This window comes from Borostomias antarcticus (assembly GCF_949987555.1).
Source record: "Borostomias antarcticus genome assembly, chromosome: 5".
Taxonomy (NCBI): domain Eukaryota; kingdom Metazoa; phylum Chordata; class Actinopteri; order Stomiiformes; family Stomiidae; genus Borostomias; species Borostomias antarcticus.
Window position 1 is genome coordinate 5,426,332 of NC_140238.1, and position 26,445 is coordinate 5,452,776.

General features: G+C 48.4%; 2 protein-coding genes across 2 annotated transcripts in view; one reads left to right on the forward strand and one right to left on the reverse strand.

Moving 5' to 3' along the window:
* tfb1m (transcription factor B1, mitochondrial) overlaps positions 1-23,060 on the reverse strand; it is a 25,826-nt gene extending 2,766 nt beyond the window's left edge. The window contains exons 1-6 of the mRNA XM_084438164.1: positions 23,051-23,060; positions 21,913-22,058; positions 21,070-21,221; positions 20,690-20,798; positions 20,352-20,503; positions 20,009-20,128 (exon numbers count right to left, since the gene is read on the reverse strand). Of these exons, the coding sequence (XP_084294290.1) occupies positions 20,009-20,128; positions 20,352-20,503; positions 20,690-20,798; positions 21,070-21,221; positions 21,913-22,045 (666 nt within the window). The 5' untranslated portion in view covers positions 22,046-22,058; positions 23,051-23,060. The remainder of the gene's footprint in view (positions 1-20,008; positions 20,129-20,351; positions 20,504-20,689; positions 20,799-21,069; positions 21,222-21,912; positions 22,059-23,050) is intronic.
* Positions 8,506-9,228, forward strand: LOC311309347 (claudin-20; the record flags this gene model as incomplete). Its single annotated transcript, XM_084438578.1, has 1 exon — positions 8,506-9,228. The coding sequence occupies one exon, from the start codon at positions 8,506-8,508 to the stop codon at positions 9,226-9,228; it is 723 nt and encodes a 240-aa protein (XP_084294704.1).
* Positions 23,061-26,445: the final 3,385 nt, after the last annotated feature.

A 26,445-nucleotide genomic window follows, 5' to 3' on the forward strand; every position in this document is an offset into this window, starting at 1 on the left:
CAGCTGGGATGAGGAGGGCTCAGGTTTGACAGAAAAATAGTCCAGCGATACGCTACGGCGTTAGCGCTTTAGCTTTTCGCCACACTACCGGTCTTAGCTGGGAGTTGGATGGAGGAGTTGGGGGGGGTTGGGGAGACTCAGGAGGCAGGCCTGGCCCAGCGCAGCCCTTTCTCAGGCGGGTTGGGCAGTGCTAGTGGGAGTCCTGGCGCTGGTTCCTCTCTCGCTGGTGCGTCTCCTGTCAGCCCTAAGCCGATATGACAAACTGTTGAAGCAATCGCGCCAGACTCGGCAGAGCCTACAGTCCTCCACGGATCCCTCCCTCGTCCTCGTACGCTCGCTCTCTCTCCCTCGTACGCTCCCTCTCTCTCCCTCGTACGCTCCCTCCTTCTCCCTCTGTCCTTCCCTCTCCTCCTCTTGCTCGCTCTCCGCACGAGGATCGTCCACCCTCCTCCTTTTCTCCAAAGGACAAGGAAGGGGACCGCGCTCTGAGCTGCGACGCACGAGAAGCACAACTCTCTCTCTTTTGGGGGTGGGGGAGGAAAGCCTTTTTAAATCTCTTTTTCTCCTTACGGGGGCTTCAAGAGGGGGGGGCTCAAAGAGACCCCCACCACCTCCCCCCAGACCCCATCCTTCCATCCAGCTTTAGAAGCCGGGAGAGGCCTCCGGTGGAGCTAGGTGCGGACGGACCACGGGCACAGCGGGGCCACGGAGCGGAGCGCCGCCCTCTGCGCCTGCTAATAGCCCCCTCACCCTTGATGTGGGCGCGCTCGGTAAGGACCGCCGCCGGCTGACGCCGACGGACAGGGAGAGGGGCCGCGGGCTGTGGCGGGGGGCTCAGGAACCTGTTATCAGGCGCTGGGATCTAGAGTCGGACAGGCAAGCTGGATGGATCTGCCCTCAACAAAAACAGGTATGTAGATGATGACGGTGGGATTGACGCAGTGTGAGGGGGATGTGAGTAAGATCTCTCTGGTGAATAAGATGCTCTCTGGTGAATAGGATGCTCTCTGGTGAACAGGATGCTCTCTGGTGAATAAGATGCTCTCTGGTGAATAAGATGCTCTCTGGTTGCACACACGCAAACGCTTGCATGCAGGCACGCACGCACGCATACACACAAACAAACAAACAAACAAACAGGTACTTCAGATGGCGCGCAATCTGCAGCAACAGAGCTCTCCTGTTGAGACCGTACGGCCTGAGGAACTCCTCCTCTCCCTGGGATCTCTCTCCTCTCCCACCCTGGGATCTCTCTCCTCTCCCACCCTGGGATCTCTCTCCTCTCCCTGGGATCTCTCTCCTCTCCCACCCTGGGATCTCTCTCCTCTCCCACCCTGGGATCTCTCTCCTCTCCCACCCTGGGATCTCTCTCCTCTCCCACCCTGGGATCTCTCTCCTCTCCCTGGGATCTCTCTTCTCTCCCACCCTGGGATCTCTCTCCTCTCCCACCCTGGGATCTCTGTCCTCTCCCACCCTGGGATCTCTCTCCTCTCCCACCCTGGGATCTCTGTCCTCTCCCACCCTGGGATCTCTCTCCTCTCCCACCCTGGGATCTCTCTCCTCTCCCACCCTGGGATCTCTCTCCTCTCCCTGGGATCTCTCTTCTCTCCCACCCTGGGATCTCTCTCCTCTCCCACCCTGGGATCTCTGTCCTCTCCCACCCTGGGATCTCTCTCCTCTCCCACCCTGGGATCTCTCTCCCACCCTGGGATCTCTCTCCTCTCCCACCCTGGGATCTCTCTCCTCTCCCACCCTGGGATCTCTCTCCTCTCCCACCCTGGGATCTCTCTCCTCTCCCACCCTGGGGTCTCTCTCCTCTCCCACCCTGGGATCTCTCTCCTCTCCCTGGGATCTCTCTCCTCTCCCACCCTGGGGTCTCTCTCCTCTCCCACCCTGGGATCTCTCTCCTCTCCCACCCTGGGGTCTCTCTCCTCTCCCACCCTGGGATCTCTCTCCTCTCCCACCCTGGGGTCTCTCTCCTCTCCCACCCTGGGATCTCTCTCCTCTCCCACCCTGGGATCTCTCTCCTCTCCCACCCTGGGATCTCTCTCCTCTCCCACCCTGGGATCTCTCTCCTCTCCCACCCTGGGATCTCTCTCCTCGGTCGTGACGCGCCGCTACGCCGGCTCCCTTTGTTGCTGGGAGAGGGGAGGGGGGGGGGGAGGGGGCCGCGGGGGAACAAACCGGGGGAGGAAAACTAAAGCGGTCCAAGGACGTAGCGGGGCTTCCTAATGAGCCTCTTAGATCCCCGCGTACCTGCGCTAACGCCGGGGCTGCTATATCCGGCTTATCTGCTCTCTGGGTAGCGGTGGGTAGCCTAGCTCTGCCTGCCTTGCTTGCGTGCCCGTTTTTGTCCGCCTGCCTGTTCGCTGCCGCAGTGGCGAGGTGTGGGACGCCGCCGGCGGAGCCTGTCTGTCTCAGCCCGTCTGTCTCAGCCCGTCTGTCTCAGCCTCAGCTCTAGATGGACTAGGAGAGAGGCGTTTACTCCCAGGCTCCTGGGATCAGCGGGGAAGACGTGGTACCGTAGGTGAGTCATGTTTCCAGACAATAGATTGGGTTTGACGTGAATTTATCAACCAAGGCCACAGATTGGCGTTAGGCATCGCACAGCCTGTTGCCAAGTTGTGCCACGTAACGTGACCCCAGGGTCATATAACAGGCAGTGAGGATCACTGAGTAAAATTCATAGAGGGTTTTGGACCTTGGTTAAGCTTGAGATGAATTCAGCAGAATTAATAATAAGAATAATAATAGTGATATATTTGATCTGTTACAAGCAGTGGGCTTGAAATGGGTACCGATGGAATGAGCGGTCAAGAGACATGGACCGGTGTGCATCAGTTGGGCAGAACTGGCTTAGATACATGGGGGGAAATCAATCCCATCCGCCTGTTGGGCAAGCCCATGTTTAGATGCAGTGTTGGCCTCGACCAGCACTGGTTACACAGCGATGCTGCAAGATCTGATCACCATCTGTCTGGAAGAGCTCATATAAAAGAATGTCTTTAATCCCATCCGCTGGAGTAATCAGGCCATTTATATTCCGCACTTCATGATTTAAGAGCGGAGCGGCAGGGAAAGTCGATATTCTGACTGTACAGGCAGCAGCAATGCAGCCATGGGCTTGTCCGAGTCACTTTGCCGTGTGATTTATGAACGGGTCCGGTACACAGCTTCACTAGGTGCGCTCGGCTGTAATATATCCCCGCTCCCGCCATTAATCCTCCCCTGATAACCTTAACACGCAAAAAACCTCCATCTTAAATCACGCGCCACCCATCTAGTCCTCCACTAGGCCCCCCCCTCTCACACACTGTGCATCTGGAGGGGAGATCCCCAAACTGGAAGCTGGAACTGTCTCGTTGACCCGGCTACAACCTTAATATATCTGGCTCCTCGCTATGACTGTCGTTCGTTATCCTCCTGACTGTATGGGTGGCAGAGAGGATCATACAGTGTTGAGGGATGTACGTAAGAGAGAGAGAGAGAGGGTTGATTTGAATGTAAATAGGTTTCCCAGAGCCAGGTGAACATGATGTGAATCTTAAGGATTCTGTATGCAAACTCACACAAATTTCCTCAGCTCTCTCCAGCTAATTTGGTCCTGGATTTCTTTTATTTAAACAAAGACTTCAAACATTTATATAGTCTTTGAACCTGCTTCTCCTTCCTTGCATGGATGCTAAATAATCGGACTAACCCCAAATTCTCACCTCTCCTTTCCATGTTTACTGTTCTTCTCTGTATCCAGAAAGGGCAAAACACAAAAAAACATACTTTATTTCTCAGTCAGAATCACAGGTCTGACTCGGTCCAACTCAAGTACCAGTCTCTGACCCACTTACGCACAATATATATATACACACACACACACACACACACACACACACACACACACACACACACACACACAAACACACACACACACACACACACACACACACACCTGCATATTAAAAGAGTAGTAAAGGGAAAATGCATGTTTAGCCCTGTTTTAAGGTTACTTATGATCATATACACTTCTGAGAAAGTCTGATAATTGCTCTACCACCGTTTTGGTAATACAATGGATGTGGGTGGGCACCTTGAAAAATCTTTCAAAAACATGTTAAACTCTCAATTTCAAAGACAAGAAGCTCACCGAGGGGGTAATTGGTTTTTTGATTTGATGTCAGAACACCAACGAACACCAATTACCCCCTCGGTGAGCTTCTTGTCTTTGAAATTGAGAGTTTAACATGTCTTTTGAATGATTTCTCACGGTGCCCACCCACATCCATTGTATGACCAAAACGGTGGTAGAGCAATTATCAGACTTTCTCAAAAGTACTAGTTTTGTCAACGTTTTGATCTGAACCATTGTATAAGATCATAAGTAAACAGGGCTAAAAATGCATTTTGCCTTTACTACACCTTTAATAATACTAAATTCACCTGATCGACCTTCCCAAAGCTCAACAGGGAACTCTATTACCCCAGCTCTGCCCAGGAGCTCTCCTGGTCCCCTGGCCTATTCCCACCTTATACAGTGGTGTGTGTGAGCAGTATAATTTGTCATCTCCCTCTAACCGTAACCAAGATGAGACGGTAGACCCCCAGGGCGGTAGCCTCTCCACCAGCTGAACTACCAGCTCTTCTTATGTAACTGCAGAGGTTGGGGGGGGAATATACAGCTGGGAAATACAAGGAGGCGGAGCAGAAGAAAACATTCCACAGTTCCAAGGGGGGGGGGGGGCGGGGGGGGGTGCATTAATCATAACGATACCTTGAAAATACAATTACATCAGTTCTGGCAGCACAGGCACTCGGAAAGTAGGCAGCAAGTCACTGCTGCTATACTGAACTGAACTGGACTGGACTGCTACTCGCTAGTGGGCTACTAGTCCTTCCCACGCTCTCAGAACTGCCTTGAGGCACAGAGGCCAACCAGGAATACTGCCCGGCCTGGTCCCTGCCCACCCCCTAAGTCCTAGAAGATGTTTCCCCAGAGGAAACCCTCAAACTTTCTCAAGTCTCACTTTCCACTGAGCATGGGAAAAAAAAAAACACATGAGAAATGGAGGAAGAAAGATAAACAAACAACGACTGACATGTTTACGTGATATCTTAAAAACTCATCAAGGCCATAGGGTCACTTGGGAATCAATCTTTATGGAGAAACATGAATGCTCGTATATTTCACAACGTGCCACAACCGCTTTCCAGCATGGTGGTTTACAAATGCTAGCCTCGTTGAACACAAGGGCACCCCCCCCCCCCACCCCCCTGGATGGAGCAGGACGGCGGCGCCGGTCACATCCTGGTTACGGCACGGCTCCCTGGACCATAAGTGTGAATAACCGCCGTCACAAAATGAGGGGCACAAAAAGCAATTACGCCCGAGAATGGAGGATATGCAAATTGGATAATAAAACCCCCTCGTCTGGGGAAAAGGATGGTCTCTGTGTCCAGCTATGCCTCGGGGGCAATGCAGTGGAGAAGTCAACGGTGAGGTGATAAAACAAAGGGACCATGCTTATAATAGCCTGCCATGTCTTCACACATCACAGTGTCACACATCTGCACTCCCTGGGCGCATGTTAACTGCCTGGCCTCTCTCCCTCCTCTCTTCCCTCATATATACTTGTTTATTTCAACTCCCCACAGGACAACACCAGCGTCAGCACTTAAGGTCTCATCGCTTAAAAAAAAGAGGACACGCGCGCACCCGTGTATGCGCGCGCACACGCACACACACACGCACAGACGGGGCCATTTCTCATCCTGCGGTTTCCGTACAAGAGCTGTGGAGAGCATGCAGTCTGAAGGTCATCATCACAAACCCGATCTCAGGTAGTACTTTGGTGCACCCAGTATGTTGTCTTAATGTTCTGCCAGATCTCATCTTTGGAATAGTCGTCGGGGGAAGGGGGTGGGGTGGGTGTACAGGGCGAGTTAGTGAATTGGACCAAATTAAACAAACAGATCAATAAGTAAACCAATCAATCACCACTAGCCCACCAGTAATGACCACACATCACTATAGCCTTCTCATTACAGCAGGAGGAACGGTGGGGGGGGGGGGGGGGGTTGGGTAGCTTGTGTGGATTTACTCATGCAGCACAATCATGGTAACACACATCTGGGTTTTCAAGGGTATGATGTCTACTAGCCCTGTCTCTGTTTTTCCCCCAGCTCCCCTCATTTCGCCCTCTTTGTCATTCATGAATCAAGGCCGTCCTAGCCACTCCCTCCCCCTCCGTTTCACGTCCTCTACAGAGGGGAGGCGATGATGAGAGAGTGGGGGGATGATGAGGGGGTGGGGGGGGCTGGGAGTTTAGCCTCTTCTGAAGCACCTGCTGATGCTGACGCTGATTATGCTGCTGGTCTGAGGAGGGCGAGTTGTGGTTCCGTGGGGTGGTGTGCCGTGCGCACGGTGCTCTGACCCTCTGATGGACTACACAAAAGAGAGGGACACACTTCCGGACAGACGTATTTAAACCTAAACAGCCACAGCCATCAACCTGGGCTGGACTGCTCATCTTTGGTTGTTTTTGTGGCAAATTGATTGACAACGGGAATGCATTCAATAATTGCATTTTGTTCTAGAGGCATGATGGACATGGACCTGGATGGACCTGGAAGCACGCAACTGTCTGAATAATATGGATAATTATCTTGTACAGCAGCCTACTGTTTTGAAAAGGAATTTCCCAGAGTGCAAGTGGTACTGCTACACCTGCCGTTGTGGTTGATAAGCAAAAGCTGTCAACGGATATCATCCAGGAGTATCCAAGAACAAACTATTAGTGAAGGTAAGACGTCTAGGAGAAGAATTAATAAACTATTTTGATCTTCTCTAGCTATGGAAATTATAATATAGCTACAATTAACGACAACCACACAATAGGGTCAAATCGATTGTAGCTAGAAAACCGTTCGCTAGCTACAGTATAACTGAGCACTAACGTTAGTTGCTGTACTTGGCTAGCACTAATATCAATACAAGCTGTCTTCCTGCTAGCCACTTAAGCAAGTTATTAAAAAGCTGGATATTTACAATCAATAACTATTTTTCATAAAGGTTGTGGCTATATTTGATGGCTACACCTGGCTAGGTATTTAAAACCAATAATACATTCAGAGAGCGCACACATGTGAAATAGCGTGAGCTGATGGAGTGATTGCAGCAAAGCTGAGTCCATCCACCGACCGACCGCTGGGTAGATTACAGTAAGTGCCGTCGCTTATGAGTGGAAAATGCAGTGGAAATCTACAGTAGTCAATTGCAATAATGTAACTTACACAGAATTATACACAGTGTGTCGGGAAAAAAAGACAAGCATCGCCAAAACAGAGCGTGGACGCACAAACCGGCAGGTCATGCAGGACTGAACTTATAGGGTTTTTACATTGTGGATCGGCTCACGACGAGTGACGTCGGGACTATTCTCCAGCTGAAAGGGAAGCTTCTTCTTTCAAAGGCACGGAGCTCAGCACACCAGCATGTGTGGTCCATGACTGGGATGTCCTCTAAGGAAATGGATGACATGAATGGAGCAGCACGGACTGAATCCTCCGCCTCTCACCTCCCTCTTGTTTGTGTGTCTGTGGATGTGTGTGTGCGTGTTTACAGAAATCAGTGCGAGCAACCTGACGCACCATAGCAAGCTTTGCACCAGCCGAGGTAAGGGGTTTGCTTTCTTGCTGTACATGCTGTTGCTGTTTACCATGTAGTTATTAATTACTGTTTGTCATTGAATACTTCCTGAGGGCGAGACAAATCTATGCAGTATGAAAATGCACACGATTCAATATTAGGGTCTAACAAAAGGGAAAAAAATAAAATGTTTTTACAACATTGTTTTACATAAAATTTCAAAGTTGGATTCTGCTTATGAATGAAAAGTATTTCCATATCAGTGGAAAATGGTGTAAGAATTTACCTTTGTGCTTGTATACTGAAGAGCGAAGTCAGGGTGGTGTGGTAACCTTACTGAGTGAGGTGAGGACACTGCAGCTTTAAGTCCACATATTGGGCATTGCAAATACCAGAAACTCGTTTCTCCTCTCCAGTAACAGTTCCATGAGGCGCCGGCTCAGAGGGGGTAAAGAGGCAGAGGCAGGGGGGCACGGAAAACGCACACACACGCATGAATCCCAGAGTCTCCCCGACCAATAATAAGCGAGAGTCCGCTCTAGTCGCTGGGGCTCCGCGCTCTCCCTTTGTTCCGTACAACGGAAAGTGTGGCATGAGAGAGAGAGAGCAAGAGAGAGAGAGGAGGCTAGAGAGAGAGAGAGAGAGAGAGACCTGTGCTCAATTCAATTTCTCATTACTGTCTCTCTCCTCCAGTCCAGCGGATCCGGAGCTGAGGATCGTCTGCCAGCTCCTGCAGCAGGAGGCGGAGGCGGCGGGTTGGGCAGAGGGGTCGCGGCGCCTGGCTGGGGCTGGGTGAATGCTGCCTGCCGGAGGCGGGGGGCTACGGCAGTAGCGGCGGCGGCGGTGGGAGGAGGAGGAGGACGACGATGGCGTCCGCCGGCATGCAGATCTTCGCCTTCGTCCTGGCGCTGCTGGGCATTATGGGCGCCATGGTGGCCACGCTGCTGCCCAATTGGAAGGTGAGCGCCGACGTGGGCTCCAACATCATCACGGCCATCTCCCAGATGCAGGGCCTGTGGATGGACTGCACCTGGTACAGCACCGGCATGTTCAGCTGCACGCTCAAGTACTCCGTGCTGTCGCTGCCCGCCTACCTGCAGACCGCCCGCACCACCATGGTGCTGTGCTGCGTTCTGGCCGCCATGGGCCTCTGCCTGGCCTCGCTGGGGTTGAAGTGCACCCACTGGGGGGGCGGGCGGCGCTCCAAGCGGCACGCCGCCATCGCCAGCGGGGGCTGCCTCGTCGCCGCCGGCTTCCTGTGCCTGGTGCCGGCGTCCTGGTTCACCAACGAGGTCATCGCCAACTTCCTGGACTCCAGCGTGCCCGAGAGCAATAAGTTTGAGCCCGGCGGGGCGGTGTACGTGGCCTTCGTGTCCGCGGGCTTCCTCTTCATGGGGGGGTCCATCTTCTGCGCGTCGTGCTCCGGCAAGAGGCACGGCGGGAGGGACATGGTCCTGCTGCCCCCCCCCGACAAACTGCTCCTCCAGCAGCAGCAGCTCCTGCAGCAGCAGGACCAGCTCCAGCACCAGTACTGCTCACTCTCCCCCCTCGACAACAAGACGGGCTACAGCCTGCAAGACTATGTCTGACTGGGTGCCGGGGAGGGGGGGGGGGGTGAGCTGGGGGATGGGGGGGGGGTGGGGGGGCTGTAGGGGGGGACCGCTGCTGTAGCTCCTCCACATAGAGGAGGGAAAAAACCAGGGAGGACAGCGTTGAGCGACTTTGAAGACGCCCCCCGCCCCCACCTCTTTTGAATCTCTCTGACACCTCTTTTTTTTTTGGAGGGTGGGGGGGGGGGCGTTCTGCAAGCACAACGAGCAGCGGAGGTACTCCTTGAGCGGAGCCGGGGTGTTAATGGGAAAACGCGCTGCAGGAACCTCGGGTGTGCAGAGGCTGAGCAGAATGCAGATCTCCGTCATCAGTAAATCACCGGAAGAGTTCCCGAGGGAATGGATTAGCCCTCCTGGTTTTTTTTTGTTTTTTTTTGTTTTATCGGCCAAAGGTTTGAATTGAAAAAATAAAAGAGCAATCGTTTAGCTGCTAACAATCGTTTGGTAACCTCCCATTCGGCGAGTCGGCAATATGATGTCTCAAAGAGGCAGCTGTAGGTGGAAGCCTTTTCATAGCAAGCCATTGTAGTTTATCCAAACCATCCACTAGGACAACACTAGTTGGGACTGATTTAATAGAGTGGTCATATTTTTGGTAGCTAATAAATAGACTGGTTGATATTTTGCCTATAAAGCATGCTGTTTGGAGCCTGTCTGTGTATTGATGCAGTGGAATGCCTTGGTTAGAGGACTGAGATATAGACCCACACACTGCAATGCCTGTGCCTAAAAAAGCTATAGTAGCCAAGTTACAGTACATTACCCCGCTGAAGGTGTTGGAAGAGAAACGGTCAGGGTGATTTTAAGAGGATGCTGGGCTGAGGATGGAAACACGCAGGCTAACAGAACCGGGGCTCAGTCACTGCAGGTGGGAATGAACCAAGAGGGAGAATACGAGAGAGAGAGAGAGAGAGAGAGAGAGATTCCCTCTTCAAGCAGAGTGAACTGTCATGTTCAGTTTCTGACATGTTTAGTTCCACATTTTGTTCCCATTCAGTTGAACAAAATCAAGCAGCCTTCTCTGGCTTGCCTCTGATTCCATTCATACGCCGGCGCAAACACACTGTACGCATACTGATGAAGAGACACGCACAGACGGAGGCATGCACACACACACACACAGACACACTCCACAGATACGAGTGTAAAAAAAACAACACCACACAACCACCAACACACGCTGGCACAGACACTCTTCTGACGCGCGCACACACACAGACGCTCAAACACACATGTTTTTCACTCAAGCTGTCCACCTCCTCACTGCCATGGTAACGGGCTCCGGCGCCCAAATATCTTTATTGTCTGGGTGTGTGTCAGTCAAAGCCTTGAGGCTGGGCAGGGCGTCACCTCGCTCCCTCTCTAACCGGCTCTATAAGCCTTCCTCAGAAGCTCCGCGCACGCTGCGCTGCTTCAGCTAATCCCTTTTATTGAGCACTGACATGAGTCAGTAACCTGCTGTTTCCACAGGTTTTGGGGGAAACGCTCCCTTTTTGTCATCCGACGTTGAGGCTATGGGGTAAAATGAGCTACATTTGGAAAGTCGTGTGGTAGAAAGATAGAGAGAGAGAGAGAGAGAGGGTTTGAGTCACGGTGGACTGATTTGCTATGTAGCAATGCTGCGCGGAAGAGATGCCTAAAAAAAGGTTTGAGTCATTCCCTGTATTATGTGACTTGTTTTTTGAGTGCGTCAGCAACAGTGCACCTGCAGAGCTCCGTACGTCTTAAGTTGCAGCTGCTTGACCATTCCGCCATCCTTCCTTCTACCACCTTCCATCTCTCTCTCTCTCTCTCTCTCTCTCTTTCCTTTCTCATGTCACGCGGATCGCAACTTGCATGTTGAGGGCATGCTGTCTAGCGCACACTGCTCTCTCTCTCTCACACACACACACACACACACACACACCCTGCCTACTCGTATGTCAGAGGGGCGCTTTCACAGTCACGTTCCCGTGCATCTCAACACTGTTCAGAGGAAGAGGGGGTAGGGAGGTACTGGATGCCATCTCCAGCCTCAGATGGCTGCTCTAGTGTCAAGCTCTGGCAGTGGCATATGGCAAGTGCTCTCTCTTCTCTCTCTCTCTCTTCTATCTCACAAACAGGCAGTTTCCTGGGGCTGAGCAGATGGCTGAGCCCAGGTCGCCACCTGCAGGCTGCTGCCGGCACACCGGGGGCATCGCTGTGGGCGTCCCTGGTGGCCCTGGCAGCCCTGGAGGGCCAGGTTTCTCCACCCCACCACCCACCATGTCCCGCGCAGAGCGTGACGAACTAGACTGGCATCCGGTCAATAACAGCTCACTACCCAGGCACCGTTAACGAATGCAATAAAACTAAGAGAAGAATGTGCCATTGTCAATAAACCGACACTTTTCTTCATTCTTAATTTATTTAATTTGGATTATTTATTTTTTAAATTGTTTTTATTGTTAGTGTTTTCCTCCCTAATGTTATTGTAATAAAAATGTTTCATTGCTGTTATTAATATTGAGAATGTGCCAAATCTACTCATGACAAGTTTAATACTCTATGGAGTTTGTTTTGTTTATAGTTCTACCAAGTGAGTTATACTGTACATGATACATTGGCAAATATTTCGTGGATTTTTAAATTTCATCTGCCAGACTTAAGTCTTGTGTAAACTAGACACTTGTGTACAGTGGGATGCAGCATTCATTATTTTCCAAAGCACATAATTATTTCAGGGGCTTTGTTTTAACATTAAGTTTCATTATGAAAGGTTCACATCAATCTATGGATTTAAACATTTTTTAAATATAAAACATGAGGATTTCTTACATATTTTAAGTCTGTACACATTTATCTAGATAGGTAGGAATACATGAAGCTCACTATTCTGTAGATTTTGTCTTTCACGCATGAGAACATGTTCATACTCTGTATCTTCTTTATAAGAAGACGACTCAACTGCACCTTAGCCTTTGTTATTGTACATTGTTTGACACAGCAGTTTGTTTCACGTGGCTGAGCATCGCAAGTTCTCTGGACTAGTACAAATGTACTTAACAGAATTGGCAGTCTGAAAGAAAGAGCGAGCGAGCCATTTTGTCCGATAGGATAGCAGGCAAACAGGAGTTGGAGGTTTCTCTATTTGTGGATGTGCAGCTTGATGACGTCCAGTGAACCATTTCATTAGCTTCTAAATGGCCGCCGTGCAAAGAGCAGACCCGCAACGTCTAAACAGCCGCAGCTCTCCTGTAGAAACCAAGACAATAATTATCGTTTTGATAATTGCAGCTTATTTTTGTGGATGCTTAGAATGTGTTAATTTGCCAGAGGATTATGCTAATGAACAGTTCAAATGTTCTGATGCCGTTGTCTCAATGTGCTTGTGCAAGTAGCTCTATTTTTTACTAATAAAACTATTTTGTGGAAGCACCATGTCTTTAGTTCTGGGTGTTTTGTGAGTGTGAGTATGAGTTTGTAGCCCTGTGTGTGTGTGTGTTTACTTTATAGGCCTTTGTGTGTGTGTGTGTGTGTGTGTGTGTGTGTGTGTGTGTGTGTGTGTGTGTGTGTGTGTGTTTAAGAGAGTGACGGCAGGTGATGGCACCCAGCTCTTTCCCAGAAAGCACAGCTCTTTCCCAGAAAGCACAGCTCTTTCCCAGAAACAGATTGTTGGACGGCGCAGGTTGTGCTGAGCGCAGGCAGTCAGGCAGGCTGTTCATACTGCCACCATGGAGCGTCTACATACAGCTACTTGGAAAAACAGCTCAATCAGGCCGGAATGGGGAATGTTATTCCCTCTTAAACCCCACATCCATAAAACATTACAGTCAGCCAATATGGTTGGGAGACAAAAGGAAGGACACCATCCTTTCAAACCGTCTGCATTTTTTCAGTCATCTCTTATTGAGACGTTAGCACAAGCACAGACCGTGCCATGAAACAAAGTAACAAACCCAAGGAGAATTGCTGCAAATCTCTGTTGTCTACCAGCGCTGTGCTCATTCAGAGCGAGCGTAATGACAACATGTGTAGGCTCGCTGCAGAATATATGCAATTAGGCAGGAATGAGCAGCAGCAGCTGGTGGAGGCCGTTGAGGTAGCTGCGCTCTTCATCCCGTCCTCTGGGGAGCGCGGAGAGGCGGATCCGCCTCGCTACTATATCGCCAGTTTGAAGTATATGACGTGAACAGAAGAAAGCCAAGTCAGACGTGAGGAGAGACGTTTCCGACGCTTAGACCATGCCGTTCCCGCCATCTCTCCCTGCTGTTTGCCTTGAATCCCGATTTTGCCTAGTGAGTGGATGTCTGAGGCATGAGTAGAACAGCCACATACTGTACAGTTCAACACGTTCTGAGAGAATATGTCAAGTATCTATGGAATCCTTATTACATAGTTACTCTCCCAGATAATTTGAGGTCTTATTGCAGCTAATCGGAGACGGTGCGAATTATCTGCTTTCCCCTGAAACAAACATGGATTATTCAAGACTTCCTCTCTCTCTCTTGCTCCTCTTGGTTATGCAATAAGAGTGGAGATCAAATAACTACTCCCCTCACGGGTAAAAGCTAATAAGATCGGCTCCTCTGTGTATTTAACCTACATGTTCCTTCAAAGCCTCTTGCCTGAGTTGCTGCCATGACAAATGACTGGTGTGTGTTCAGATGTGGGGGTGAGGAGCTTTGAACCCTTACTCCTGGCACCAGGGTTCATCTGCAGCGTACGCCTGTACCAGTCTGTGTGCCCCACCTGGAGTGGGAAGGCCAGGCCATGTCAACTCACACAGCAACACACTCAAGAGAAAATACAAAAAGGTTCCAAAACGGTTTTTTAGTAGTCCCTCTGGGAGAACCCACTGAAAAAACCCTTTTGGTTCCCAGTAGATGTGAAATCCTTCTAGTTAGAAAATTCTAGAACCCAAACGATTCGCCCCAAAAATGTTTTTTTTTAAGAAAAACAGCCTAACCAAGTAGATAGCCAACAGAAAAGTATAGTCCGACGGTACTGTATGCTAATGAGGTTATCACTACACATGTCCAGACACCCTCCAGGCATGTCTGCAGGTCCTACAAGAAAGATGGATATGAAGTGAAGCCTATAAACTCAATGCGCAAAATCGCCCATCAAAACTCCCATCAGCAATAACCCAACCGCCCTGGAATGAATTGCTGCAGTATTTCACCCATATTTAATGGGAGCCGATTTCTTTTGGACAACCATCATCTTCATGAGGGTTCATATAGGAGATATAATACGATCATCAACACTAGCAGAGAATGACCTTGGCTGGCTGGAGACTCTCTCCCCCTTGTCCCAGAGCGCGGGGAGTAATAGCCCTGACCTTGCCTGCGCTGTAAACTGCTGAGAGCGGCAGTATGGAACCCACAGATGACAAAGGGGAAGCTCGTAAGAAAACAACACACTGACAGTTCAAAGGAGCGCTTGCATGTTTGAGCTCAGGCGTCAGGGGAGACGTGTTTGAAAGAGGTTAGAGTAGGCTAAGTAGAGCAGAAGGGAATGGTGTGACTGAGGTTATCAGTTCTATTTGACCTTTTCTAAAATCTCATATTAGCAAGTTACTATGCAGAAGTGTTGCTATGCACTTAAAGTATTACTTTTAAATGGCAGGAGGAAGGTGTAAAGCAGCTAGTCTAAACGTATATCTGGAATCTGCAGGAATAATAGTGTTCCTGTGGTGCAGAAATAGGCTACACACATTAAAGGCTAATAATCAATTAATGGTGCAATGCTAAGCATGAAGGAGGAGGAATGAAAACAGTTATAATAGAGCATATTTATGCAAAGCCTGTTACGTTTGTTTACTGTAATCATGGGCTACACAATAAGCCATCAAGAGAACTGCTGTAGCAAATCCAGTCTATCCTATTCACCCAACTTCAACAACAGGCTAGATATGAAGTTGGTAAATCACTGCCCTTGAAGTTTCAAATTAGATTTTTTTTTCTAAAAACTTGAGTTAATAGCTTATTGATTGATCCCCTCGATGTAAGTCCATTTTATTCTATCTTTAACCTCGTATCTAGCCTGTTGTTGAAGTTGAGTGAATCGGGTAGACTGGATTTGGTACAGCAGTTCTCTGCCGTCTGGTGTTTTCGTGGAAGCGACTGACTAGCTTCTCTTCCTGGAACGTTGTCAGGATTCTAACGGCTGTTTTCAGAGCACCTGCATCTTTTCTCGGCAGGGATGCTAAACAGGCCCGAATACGTAGAAACACTCAGCGTTGACTCACGTCAAACCCGGTACCATTTCACAGAGGGGCAAAACCTCTCCTGAGATGTAGATAATCTCCATGCTGCCAAACCTGACGTTTTGTTCAAAAGGAGAATATATTTTTATTTCTTTACCTGGGGACTGTGATGTATTGAGACCAAGGGCTTCAGGCATTAGCCTCTCCGAGTCATTGAAATAACTTTCCTCTACTCTGGAGTCTTGATACCATGTTTGACCCCGTTTATGGGCCAGGAATAGGCTGAGATGAATTATGTGCCTGGGGCGTGTATATGTGCTGGAAGTGAAAACGCCACACAGCAGCACTGGGACGATTTTTCAGGTTACTGGAGAGGGGAGAGCTGGACCACTTCTACAAAAGACACCACGAACCACCATTATCCCTTCTAACCTGCAGACAAAGCACTGTAATATTCAAGATCACTGAATGTCATCTTGTCTATAATCAGGGGTGCAGTAGTGACTAAAGAAGTGGCAGAAATGTTACAGTTTTTACATTAGTGCTGTTAAACGAAGTGGATATACTCCGGTCCATATACCTCTGTATCCCCTCCACTATACCACTGGATATAATGTAGCCTACTTCAACATGACAATAGAAAGAAACTATGTTTTAGCCTAACAAATCATTCTGAATTTCCGAAGTCAACATGCATGCACCAATCCTGACCCTCAGGCAAACATCAGCTAAAATGGAGGTTACGCAATGCAGAATTAGCAGATGTAGTTTCTGCATCAATCATCTGGCCTCCTGGTCCTCCACAGAGACGGTGTACAAGACCCTCCCCCTCAAGAGGCCACTGCCAGCTGGTTGGTCGGCGGGCTTTGGCTGATGCAGGCGTTATCAGGATTGGCTGATAGAGACAGAGACACCCATCTGCTGGAGGTGCGCCCCGCCCTCCCACCAGATCGATCTCCGTCGTGAATCTGCCTCCGGGCGTTCTCTTACCTCTCCTCACCGTAGCAACACCCCCCCTGTATCTCTCTTTGACCTCCATCTCCCTCCCTCCATCCCACCCCTCCGCGTCTCTCTCTCCCTCTGGTTCTATCACTCTCTTTCTCTGACACACGCATTCTCTCACATTCTCCCACTCGTTCTGTCCCCCGCTCCTTCACACCCTCCCACTCTCTCTCTCTCTCTCTCTCTGTCCCAACGTCTACCTCACTCGCCCACCCCCCCCCCCCCACTTGTCCAGGTTTCCGTCTCCTGTTCTCTCCGGATGATCTCCCCCTCTAGCCCTCTCGTCTTCCCTCCATCTCTCCCTCCATCTACTCCCGTTCTCCCCTCTCTAATTTGCTCTCTCCCACCATCTCACCCTTTACTCCCCTGCTCTTAATTCTTCCCCTCCATCTCCCCCTTCCAGCCACTCTCTCTCTCTCCAACCTTCTTCTACAATTTTCTCTCTTAATTTATCTCCCTCTATACTCTCTCTCGCTCCCTCCACCCCCCCTTCTCTTTCTCCAACTCTACTGTTCTCTCCCGCCTCTCTGATTGTCCCCCAGTCTCTCCTTGTATAGTAACAGCAGCGGTGCTCTGGGGGGGGGGGGGCAGACCTCTCCCTGCCTGTGATGGAGCGTCTATTGAGCGACGTACAGACCCCCAGTGACAGACAGCCTGGGGGAGATTTTAATCACATTCTGCCAGGAAACCGAGAGTGCGGAGGCGGGGGGGGGCGGTGTCTCCGTCAAATAGCCCCTCCTCTCTTTGTGTAAATCAGCTCTTTTTTTTCTTCTTTTTTTTTTAAACAGGCAGAGGTAGGAGTCACCGGCCGAGGAGAAACTCTATGTTGAAGACATGGAGATTAGCCGCAACGTAGCGTCCGGCCTCCATCTCAAGGACTCGACCCTCAGCTGGAACATGAATGGGAACCCGTCCGCCACGTGCGTCGCATGACGGCAAATTCTACACATTTCTCGAATTGCTGTCATTACATTCTTCTCTGATAGCTTGACATCCCCCCCTAATGAAATCCGATACCAGGACATTTCCTCATGAATTTTATGCAGCCATTTTAGGTTTGCCAGAGTATGCGATTACGTATGCGGGGCAGCCAACGGCCAGCGTTAACAAGGAGCGGGGACGCGGGGTGTGATCTGCGAGGACGGACGCCGTGGGCCCGGGGGCGTGCTCTCCCACCGGAGCAGCCAATCACGACGGACGGAAGCCTTCAAGGACGATCTCAGTCAGTCAATGTGACAGAGGAAAGGTAGCCGCCGGGGGCGAGCGTAGACGCGGCCCAGATTAAACACGGAGGATAAGGGGGCTCTCTCTTCACGGCACGTCAATACCGGCCGGCAGCTGCTAATGTAAAATGGATCCAGCGTTTTCTAATTACCCCGGCGTCAGCTCGAATGGGCATTTCTCATTGGATGAAATGAGTCCACCAATCAACATGTGAGAAACCCGCCCCCTGTTAATTACTGCCATTAAGAAAGGTTCAGTGGATGTACTATTCTCCTCTCAGTGACTGTTGATTAAAGTGTAGCATTAACATACTGGATACAAGGTGAGAGAGGGTCACAACGCTAATCCGACAGGTCCAACATTTATTCTGCCTCCGTTGAGTTGGGTTGATGTGGTTGAAGAATGGCCGCTAGCAGTGTGTGTGTATTGCAGGCAGTGAGGGGGCATAATAAACAAGATTATTATTATTTCTCACAGCTGTTGATAAGGGTAATTACAGCCATGTAGTAGCAATGTTCTTTTGTCTTTATCTTAACTTGGCTGACACGCACGCATACACACGCCATACACACGCACACACACACACACACACACACACACACACACACAGAGAAAGGAATTAGCACGTTACCCCAGTTCCGACATGACTGAGACATGCCAGAAACCAAAGGAGAGAGAGGACAATTACAATTCAATTTGAGCAAATCCCTACGCATCAAAAAGACGATTAGCCATCCGCAACTATAGAGACAGATGAAGATAATACCAATAATTACAACACTGAGCCCATTTGCTGGATTTGTTGAGCTTGGCATGTGCCGCCACATAGTCTTACAGTACAAGAGCTCCCAAACTCAATAGTTCTCACAGAGAGAGAGAGAGAGAGAGAGAGAGAGAGAGAGAAACGTTGTCAGAGCTCAGCCTACCACAGATATGTTTTCCTTAACCATCATCATCATCTCATCTCCTCAATCATCAGCTTTTCCACCTTGCTTTGCTTTCAGATAATGCTTTTGTCGCTTGCGTCTGACGAACAGCATCTAATCATGTGCTCCTATGTACTGTTCTGCACTTATATGGAATGTGTACTGCTTTTGGTAAAGGTAATGGGTTCTATACAACTACTGTAGAGCTCTGGCCACATTTTAAATTATGTAAAAATAACCACAGGCTATAATCAAGGGGAGCCTTTCGTCATATATCACCTCACATAAAACTGCGCTCCTCATCGCTCTTAAGTATATCATCAACAGCAGACCACCTCATGACAGATCCATCATCGTCCTTAATGACGCCGCACGCCGCCCGCTCTCCCAAGCAGCCAGACGATGTGGGAGTGAGCTAGCTTGCATAAAACATGCATGCGGGCTAATTAATCCAGTGTTAAAAAACACACAATATGCATCGCATACCCTCCAGCACTGGACGCACACAACCACACACACACAAACAAAATACACACACTCACATTGCCAAACAAATCCACAGACTAAGAGTGCAAGAAGCCACAAACAACAGTGAAAGTGGCCTGAGCGTGATGAAATAATCATTGGGAGCCATCTTCTAAGAGAATGGACAATCAGCCCTAGTTTCATTCATTCTGCTGCTCTGTCTTTTACTCCACAATGATGAAATATTTACTGAGAGAGAGAGAGAGAGAGAGAGAGAGAGAGAGAGAGACATGCAGTACAACAACAGTCAAGACAAGTTTCATCAGATTTCGAATGGTCTGTAGTTTCAGAATGTCTCTCTGTTGTAAAACCGCCGACTTGGAGATTCCTCACGTCAAATCATTAGAAGTACAGTTTAAGAACTGAGAAGGCTGTTTCAAAACAAACACTCCCTTGTAAAACGACTTCAAACCGCCTCGGCTGTTACATGTGAATTATGAGAGTGTATGTCCCCCTATAATGATCACTAGGAACTAGGACTGATACCAGGGCCAAGGATACAACGAAGGGAATAGGAATCTAAAAAGGGGGCTAGGATTCCGAAGGGAACGGGTCTCTCATTACCTCCCAGTGTGATAGTACCGCTTCTCAATACCCACCAGACATCATTACACCCAAAGAACGTGTCACAACTCTGAAGACACTTCAAAGGCGACATCGATTTAGCGCGGCCCTAATGATCCCTTGTAGTGGCGGCGCCTTGTGGAGAGTCACATGATGGCGGCCGAGGATAGAGAGTGGGGGGGGGGGGGTGAGCCTAGGCCAATTAAAGCCTTTGAAAATGCATGTGTGTGTGTGTGTGTTTGCATCACATTTCCCTGTGTCATCACATATTGCATTCTGCCGTGACTGGAACGTTCACATGTGACGAATAAAGATCTGAATCTGAATCTTCGCGCGCTGGGATCCTTACCTTCGGCTTGGGGACGAAGGCGCGTCCGGGGATGGTGAAGCAGCTTTTGACGTTGCAGAGGTACTGGGCCATGATGGACAGACGGCTCCTCTGTGTGCTGCCCGTGCTGGCCGTCAGCCTCTGGGGAGCGGGGGAGGAGCCGGTCATTCCACACAACAACAACAACAATAATAGTAGCACACACGAGCCAGATAGCATTCTGAATGTACTGCAGTGGGGCACAAACAAACATGACTCCACTGATGAGTCCAAATGCTGGACCGAGAGAAACACACCCCAGAATTGGTGCGCCCGCACACACACACACACACACACACACACACACACACACACACACACACACCTCTGCCACCTCCTTCTGGAAGGTGAGGGTGAGCCTGGTCCGGCCGTAGCTGAAGGGCCCGGTTCTGTTGGAGATGTTCTCCAGCCACTGGATGATGAGCGGAGTGGACACGCTGAAGGGAAGGTTCCCAATGATGTGGAGGTTTGGGGGATCTGCGGGCGTCACAGTAAGAATCAGAGAAGCACCTTGAAACACAGCGTAGCGCATATGAAGTACAGTACCAGGAGCAGACAATAAGCCAGTCTATGCTATCGGAGAGGCAAAGCCACGTATTTGAGCTCAATTTCTATTCATAGCCTTTTTATAGCCCCCCCCCCCCAAAAAAAAAAAATTCTCACCATCTTGCCAAGCCTTGGTTATCTGGGATGGGAATCCTCTGTCCATTCTGTAGGTCAGTATATCACCATGGACAATCCTTACTCTCCCTGGAGCTGCCTCTGATAAGAGCTGTAGACAGGTGGGCGGTGAAGAGGTCATTGGAAACGAAACACACTTTTGTTTTCTGCTGTTTGGTATTGAGTGTTGAAGGCAGTCCCAGAGCACACAAAGAGCCCTTTCAGACCCACCTCCCGGCCCTCCTCAGCTCGGATCGATACTTTGCTATTGGGTCCATTTGTCACCCTGAGCACCAGTGGCGAGACGTTCCGTCTTTGCGCAGAGGTTGAACTTTGCTAATGTGGTTCAACTAAAGGGATAGTTCGCTCAAAAGTGGTCTTACCTTCAATCCGGGGATGAAGCGCGAGTCCTTCTCCACCACCAGGAGGTCCGCAGCGCCGGCGCTGAGGATGGAGCGGGTCAGTCCGCCGGGACCAGGACCCACCTCACACACATAGGCGTCCTTCAGACAGCCTGACTGACGCACGATCTTATCTGCACCGGTCCAGAAAAAAACATACATAAACGCACGCACGCACGCTCACACACACGCACACGCACACACACGTTCCCTTGCTTACTGCTCCTGGAGGGTTTGAGTTGGATAGTGTGTGTAGACTGAACTGCAAATTCCCTTTAGTTGTTACTTGTAGATGTGTATTTCATTGTAAAACCACCTTATTTGATAATAACATGTCTTTGTTTATGTTTAAGACTTCTGAATTCACAGTACTGTCTGTTCTCCTTATATCTAGATATCTCTCTCTGTGGAAGAGTGGAGGTGCATTTATCGAACCCAGTCACCTTGCTCAAGGACACCAGATAAGATCAGTCTGCATCATAGATAATCACATCAGACAAGAGACGCGTGTGGGCTGCCCGTGTTGCAAACACTAGATAGAATCCGATCACATTAGTAGGACATCTATTCCATTAGCCGGTCACAGCCAAACTTGGGTTTCGGTGCTTGTGAGCAAGCCAATTTGGGCGACGCAGCCAGTGGAGTATGAGCTAGTGTTCACTGAACAGGGAAAAAACACCCATTGTGTCCTGGTTGCAGTTGCGGCAGCTGAACACAGCCCAGTCTAGGTGTTGGTGCTGAACACAGCCCAGTCTAGGTGTTGGTGCTGAACACAGCCCAGCAGCCCAGGTGTTGGTGCATTGCAGATAAGAGGGGCTGCCTCACCTGTGAGCCGCATGTCCAGCAGAAAGTTCTGGGACAGCTGCTTCTCTGCCCGCAGATTGAACAGTTTGATCACCTCGCCGATGGTGGGGAGGGGAGGCAGGCGGAATGAGGCCAGTTTTCTGGAGGCGGCCATCCCTGCAGCTGTGCTGACGGAGGGGAAATAGAGTGGTGGAGAATATGATGATTAATGCACTTCTTAAGCTCATAGAGGCAAATGCCAAAGTAATTAGAGCTAACGTCTGAGGTAGGCCAGCAATCACTGAGACAAGCTGCACAACATGCTTCTAATTCCTTCATTCATTCATCTCATCAGAATAGGGTGTTCACAACACTTAGATGTTATAGAGTTTGAAAATACAGAATCACCGTCTCAACAGTGTGTCCTGTCCTGTACCACACCCTGTCTAATGTTGTCTCCATCAGTGTATGTGCCATCGACCTAAACAAATTCATAATACCATATACTGTACATGGCAATAAACTGATCTTGAATCTTGAATGGAACAGTGGTTCAGATAAAACGCTTATTAAAATAACATGATCTCGTGCGCCCCCTGCTGGAGATTAACCAAACTAAAGCTAGAGATTTCTAGTATGTGTACCATATGCGTACATGGCAAATAAAACGGACCTTGAAAACGGATCTCTTGGAGATGTTATGGTATAGCCTCTTGTTGTGTAGCGAGCTACGATGCTTAATCTTTAACTGTAGGCGCGCCTACCCATGAATCCATGCTTAACGTAAAATGATTGTCTTATAATGCTGGTTTGTTTCAAGGCCAAAAGCACATAAATGGTGTAACATCATTTCTAGCTGAGTAAAATCAGCCAGGGTATAATATGAGCTAGAACTGGTAAACTGACAACTTTACCGAGCACGGTATGTGGCCAAAAATGCGAAATGACTAAGTGCATGATATAGCCTACACCTCTACTTTGAAATACTGAATCAATCCATTACAACCGACTCTGTATACATGCAGGTATAATATTACGCGTTTGTCAGCTCTCTACGGCAGCAGTGCAAGAACCTGTATTCACGTAACTTGTCATGCAAATACAATTATTAGATCGCGTTCTTATGAAGCCACAAGCCTAAAGATGTAGAAAGAGTTGACTAAAAACACGTTTCTCTCACCAGTGGATGTTCTTACTTCCTGGTTCGCCAGAAAATGATCGGCCAGACAGCCAATGGGGTTGCAATAATTTTTTAAGCAGCCAATCCACGAGAGAGGCGGGTTTTCTGGTTGCCCTTGAACGACAACGTCCTGTTGGTGTAATGATGTATTAAAGCCAGCAGAGGGGGACATTGTCACTCAGTATGAGTAATGAACACGTGTGCAACCTTTGCATCAAAATAAACACTATTGATTGATGTATTCCCCTAGGAACAATCCATCGTTCGTGGCATGATTTCTCATTCTCAACATATTTGTTCTCTAAAATATTTATAACTAAGGATAACCTTGAGCCATCCTTGCTGAAAATTAGATAGCATATACTGGCTGTACAATGTTTTGCAAGTGTTAGTTTCTCCCATAGCCGAATAGATAACAAAGAAGAATATATGCATGTATATCATTTCACAATAGAAATGGATATGCTTGATTAAAACACATCATTTCCATTCAATACTGCTCCTGCATACTGAGTGTTTAATACCGATCATCTAGAATGCACTAGGTATACAGCTGTAATAGAGGCCTTTATTCAGGAGATAATGGCTGTGAACATTTAATAGGATGTCTATTTCACTAGGCTTACAGCATTCACTCAGGAACTAATGATAAACATGCAGCAACCCCCTGGGTTTAACTAGGATTATAAATTCAGCATCAGACTTGTAAAGAGCAGATTCACTTAATTAAATCATTCTCCCAGCAAGAGAGAGCTCCGGCAGGCCTGCAGGGCTACTGTGGGAGATATATCCATCATAACAGTGTTATGGCCACAGTGGATGCAGCACAGCTGTTGGTAAGAATGAACCCTCTGGCCTGCCGTCCCTCCTATCCTCCCGGCAGCACCGTTCGCAGTACACAGTGTCAGAAACTCTTCTTGTTGAGATGGAAATACTGGCCCTCCGGGGCCCATGGATGAGTGGCAGTTACACACCCCACTGTGTCTGACCTTGGAGAAAGGCTCAGACCCGGGGGAAAGAGGACGGCGCAAGGGCTGCAGCTGCTGCTATGGAAACAGTAGACCAATCACATACTCCGACGGAGGCTTTGTATGGGCCCGCTGTCAAGAGTTCTCTCCGCCCCTTGCCTGGAAAGTCACCTTTCTCTGAGCTTATTCTATCAAGATGCCGTTAATCAGTTAATGTTGTGGCTCATGGGCCAAGCTGGGGCTGCAGACTAGACAGACAGTGCTGCATATCATAGAGGTCACCTGGGGATATCATGTATCAGAATTAGACTCAGTTTTATTACCAGGTCGTTTTTACACATACTCTGAATTTGTTCTGGTCAGCTGGTGCATAACATTGATGGAGACAACATTAGACAGGGTGCAAGGACTAGACGGGACAGGGCAGTGCAAATGATGTATGATGAATGTAACACTATAAACACAAATGTGTGTGTGTGTGTGGGGGGGGGGGCAGTAGACATGTAGAATAAATGTCTGATGAATATCTGCTTTACCTGCATGCCCAGTACAGAGGGACAGGGGTCATTTCCCCCAGCTCCTCCCGGTGTGACCACCTGAGCAACAGCAGGGTCTCAGCAGTCTGGCTATGTGGACACTGACCCTAAAATATGAACAGCCTGCTCATGTGTGGAGCTCATCTCAAAAAACAAGTTTGGATACTGTAGGGCCTATACAGTGTAGGCTTATTTACTATACAATAAAGTTCCTTTATTTATGCTGAATAAGTGCACGGATATAGCCTAGGCAAATTTTAAGCTTCTGAGTGTAAAGTTGCACTGAACCAGACGTTTGAGATCATCTAACTTCCGTAGTTTGACGTATTTCCGACGCAAACAGGCTATGAGGGTGGGACATATGTTTAGAGGAATTTGATTGGAACATTGACAAGTGGACGGGTTTTAATAACTTTAGACAGATTCGATAGAAGGATAGCGTTGATTGACGGGTGGATGTTGTGAGATTATTGGCCTATTATTTTTGGCATACATCATTGAATAGGTGTACACTATGACCAATTATGTGAACCAAAATGGGACAAAATGCTTTTTTCATTTCAGTGCGACTTTAAAGTCAGATTTTCTGAGAAAAAAGATCATATTTAATGATACCTATATTTAATGAATAATACCTCTGAGATTAATGTCAGAATTTCTGAGATTAAAGTCAGAATTTCTGAGAAAACCCCCCCGGAATTTCTGAGAAAAAAGTCAGAAATAACTTCTGAGAAAAAACTCAGTTGTTGGCCCTAATGCTCTTCAGTAAATGTTAGATTACGTTAGAATGTTAGATTATGTGAAATATTAGGCCCCTACTGCGTTTCCGCCAATTATTACTGCCTGTATAAACGTTGGTTTCATGGCGTTACGGTCTGTTGTTATTTCTTTAAACCAATCACAGTCTGCAAAATAGTCTGGATCGAATCTGATTGGTGCCGAGCGAATCTCTCGGCCAAATTAGATTAATTTGTGTCGCCAGACTCACCACTGATTGGGCAGTGTTACAACGAATGACAAGGTTATTGCCAAAACCTACATCCGTTGAGCCAGACTGAGTAGCTTGACTAACGTTAGCAAGCTAATTAGTTAAAAGCTATGTATCTTCTATTGTGTACAATGGTAGGGTGGACAATAGAATGTGACAAATCTGACCAAATTTGCAGGACAGAGCAAGACAGGTAAAGTGATGAAGCGCCCTCAGTGGTATCCACCGTTGTATTAAATTGCATTGCAAATTTAAAAATATATAAAATAAAAATATATTATTTTTTTGGGCTACATTGCATTGCTATTCACATAGTTTGCAAGGCACTTACATTGAGTCATTGTTTATTGATTTTGATCATGTTTGTGCAAGTTAAAGACAGAATAAAATGTTTTACAATGGTTTTTGGAACGCTGGATTTAAACTGACTACAGTTCCCATGATGCACACCTGTGTGTGGCCTGTGTGTGCTTCAAGTTTAGTCTAAAGTCTTTCTAGAACTTGAATCAGGATGGACTGTAACTGAAAATGACTGTGTTACATGTGCATAGTGCCGAGGAAAAACACCCTGTAAACCATGGCTGTAGACCTAGCGGTAAACCCGAAAAATGTGAGGTTTCTGCTGATGCCAGAGCTCAATAAAGCTACTCTGATTTACTATGGGAACGGAGAGGCTGTCAAGAAAGAGAAAAACAAGACAGAGGAGCAAGATTCATGGGTTCTCCACCCTACAGTTCATTCAAGTAAGAACCTAGATAGAAAACTAAAGCTAGATTTTTCAGGGAAAAGGCTACTGGCTAGATCATGCCTCAACTTTTATCAATGTGATAGTGGCCTCGGGCTGTGAGCATTTTCACAGTCACAGAAGTGCATTGCAGTACATGGGTTGTGATGAATGTGGAC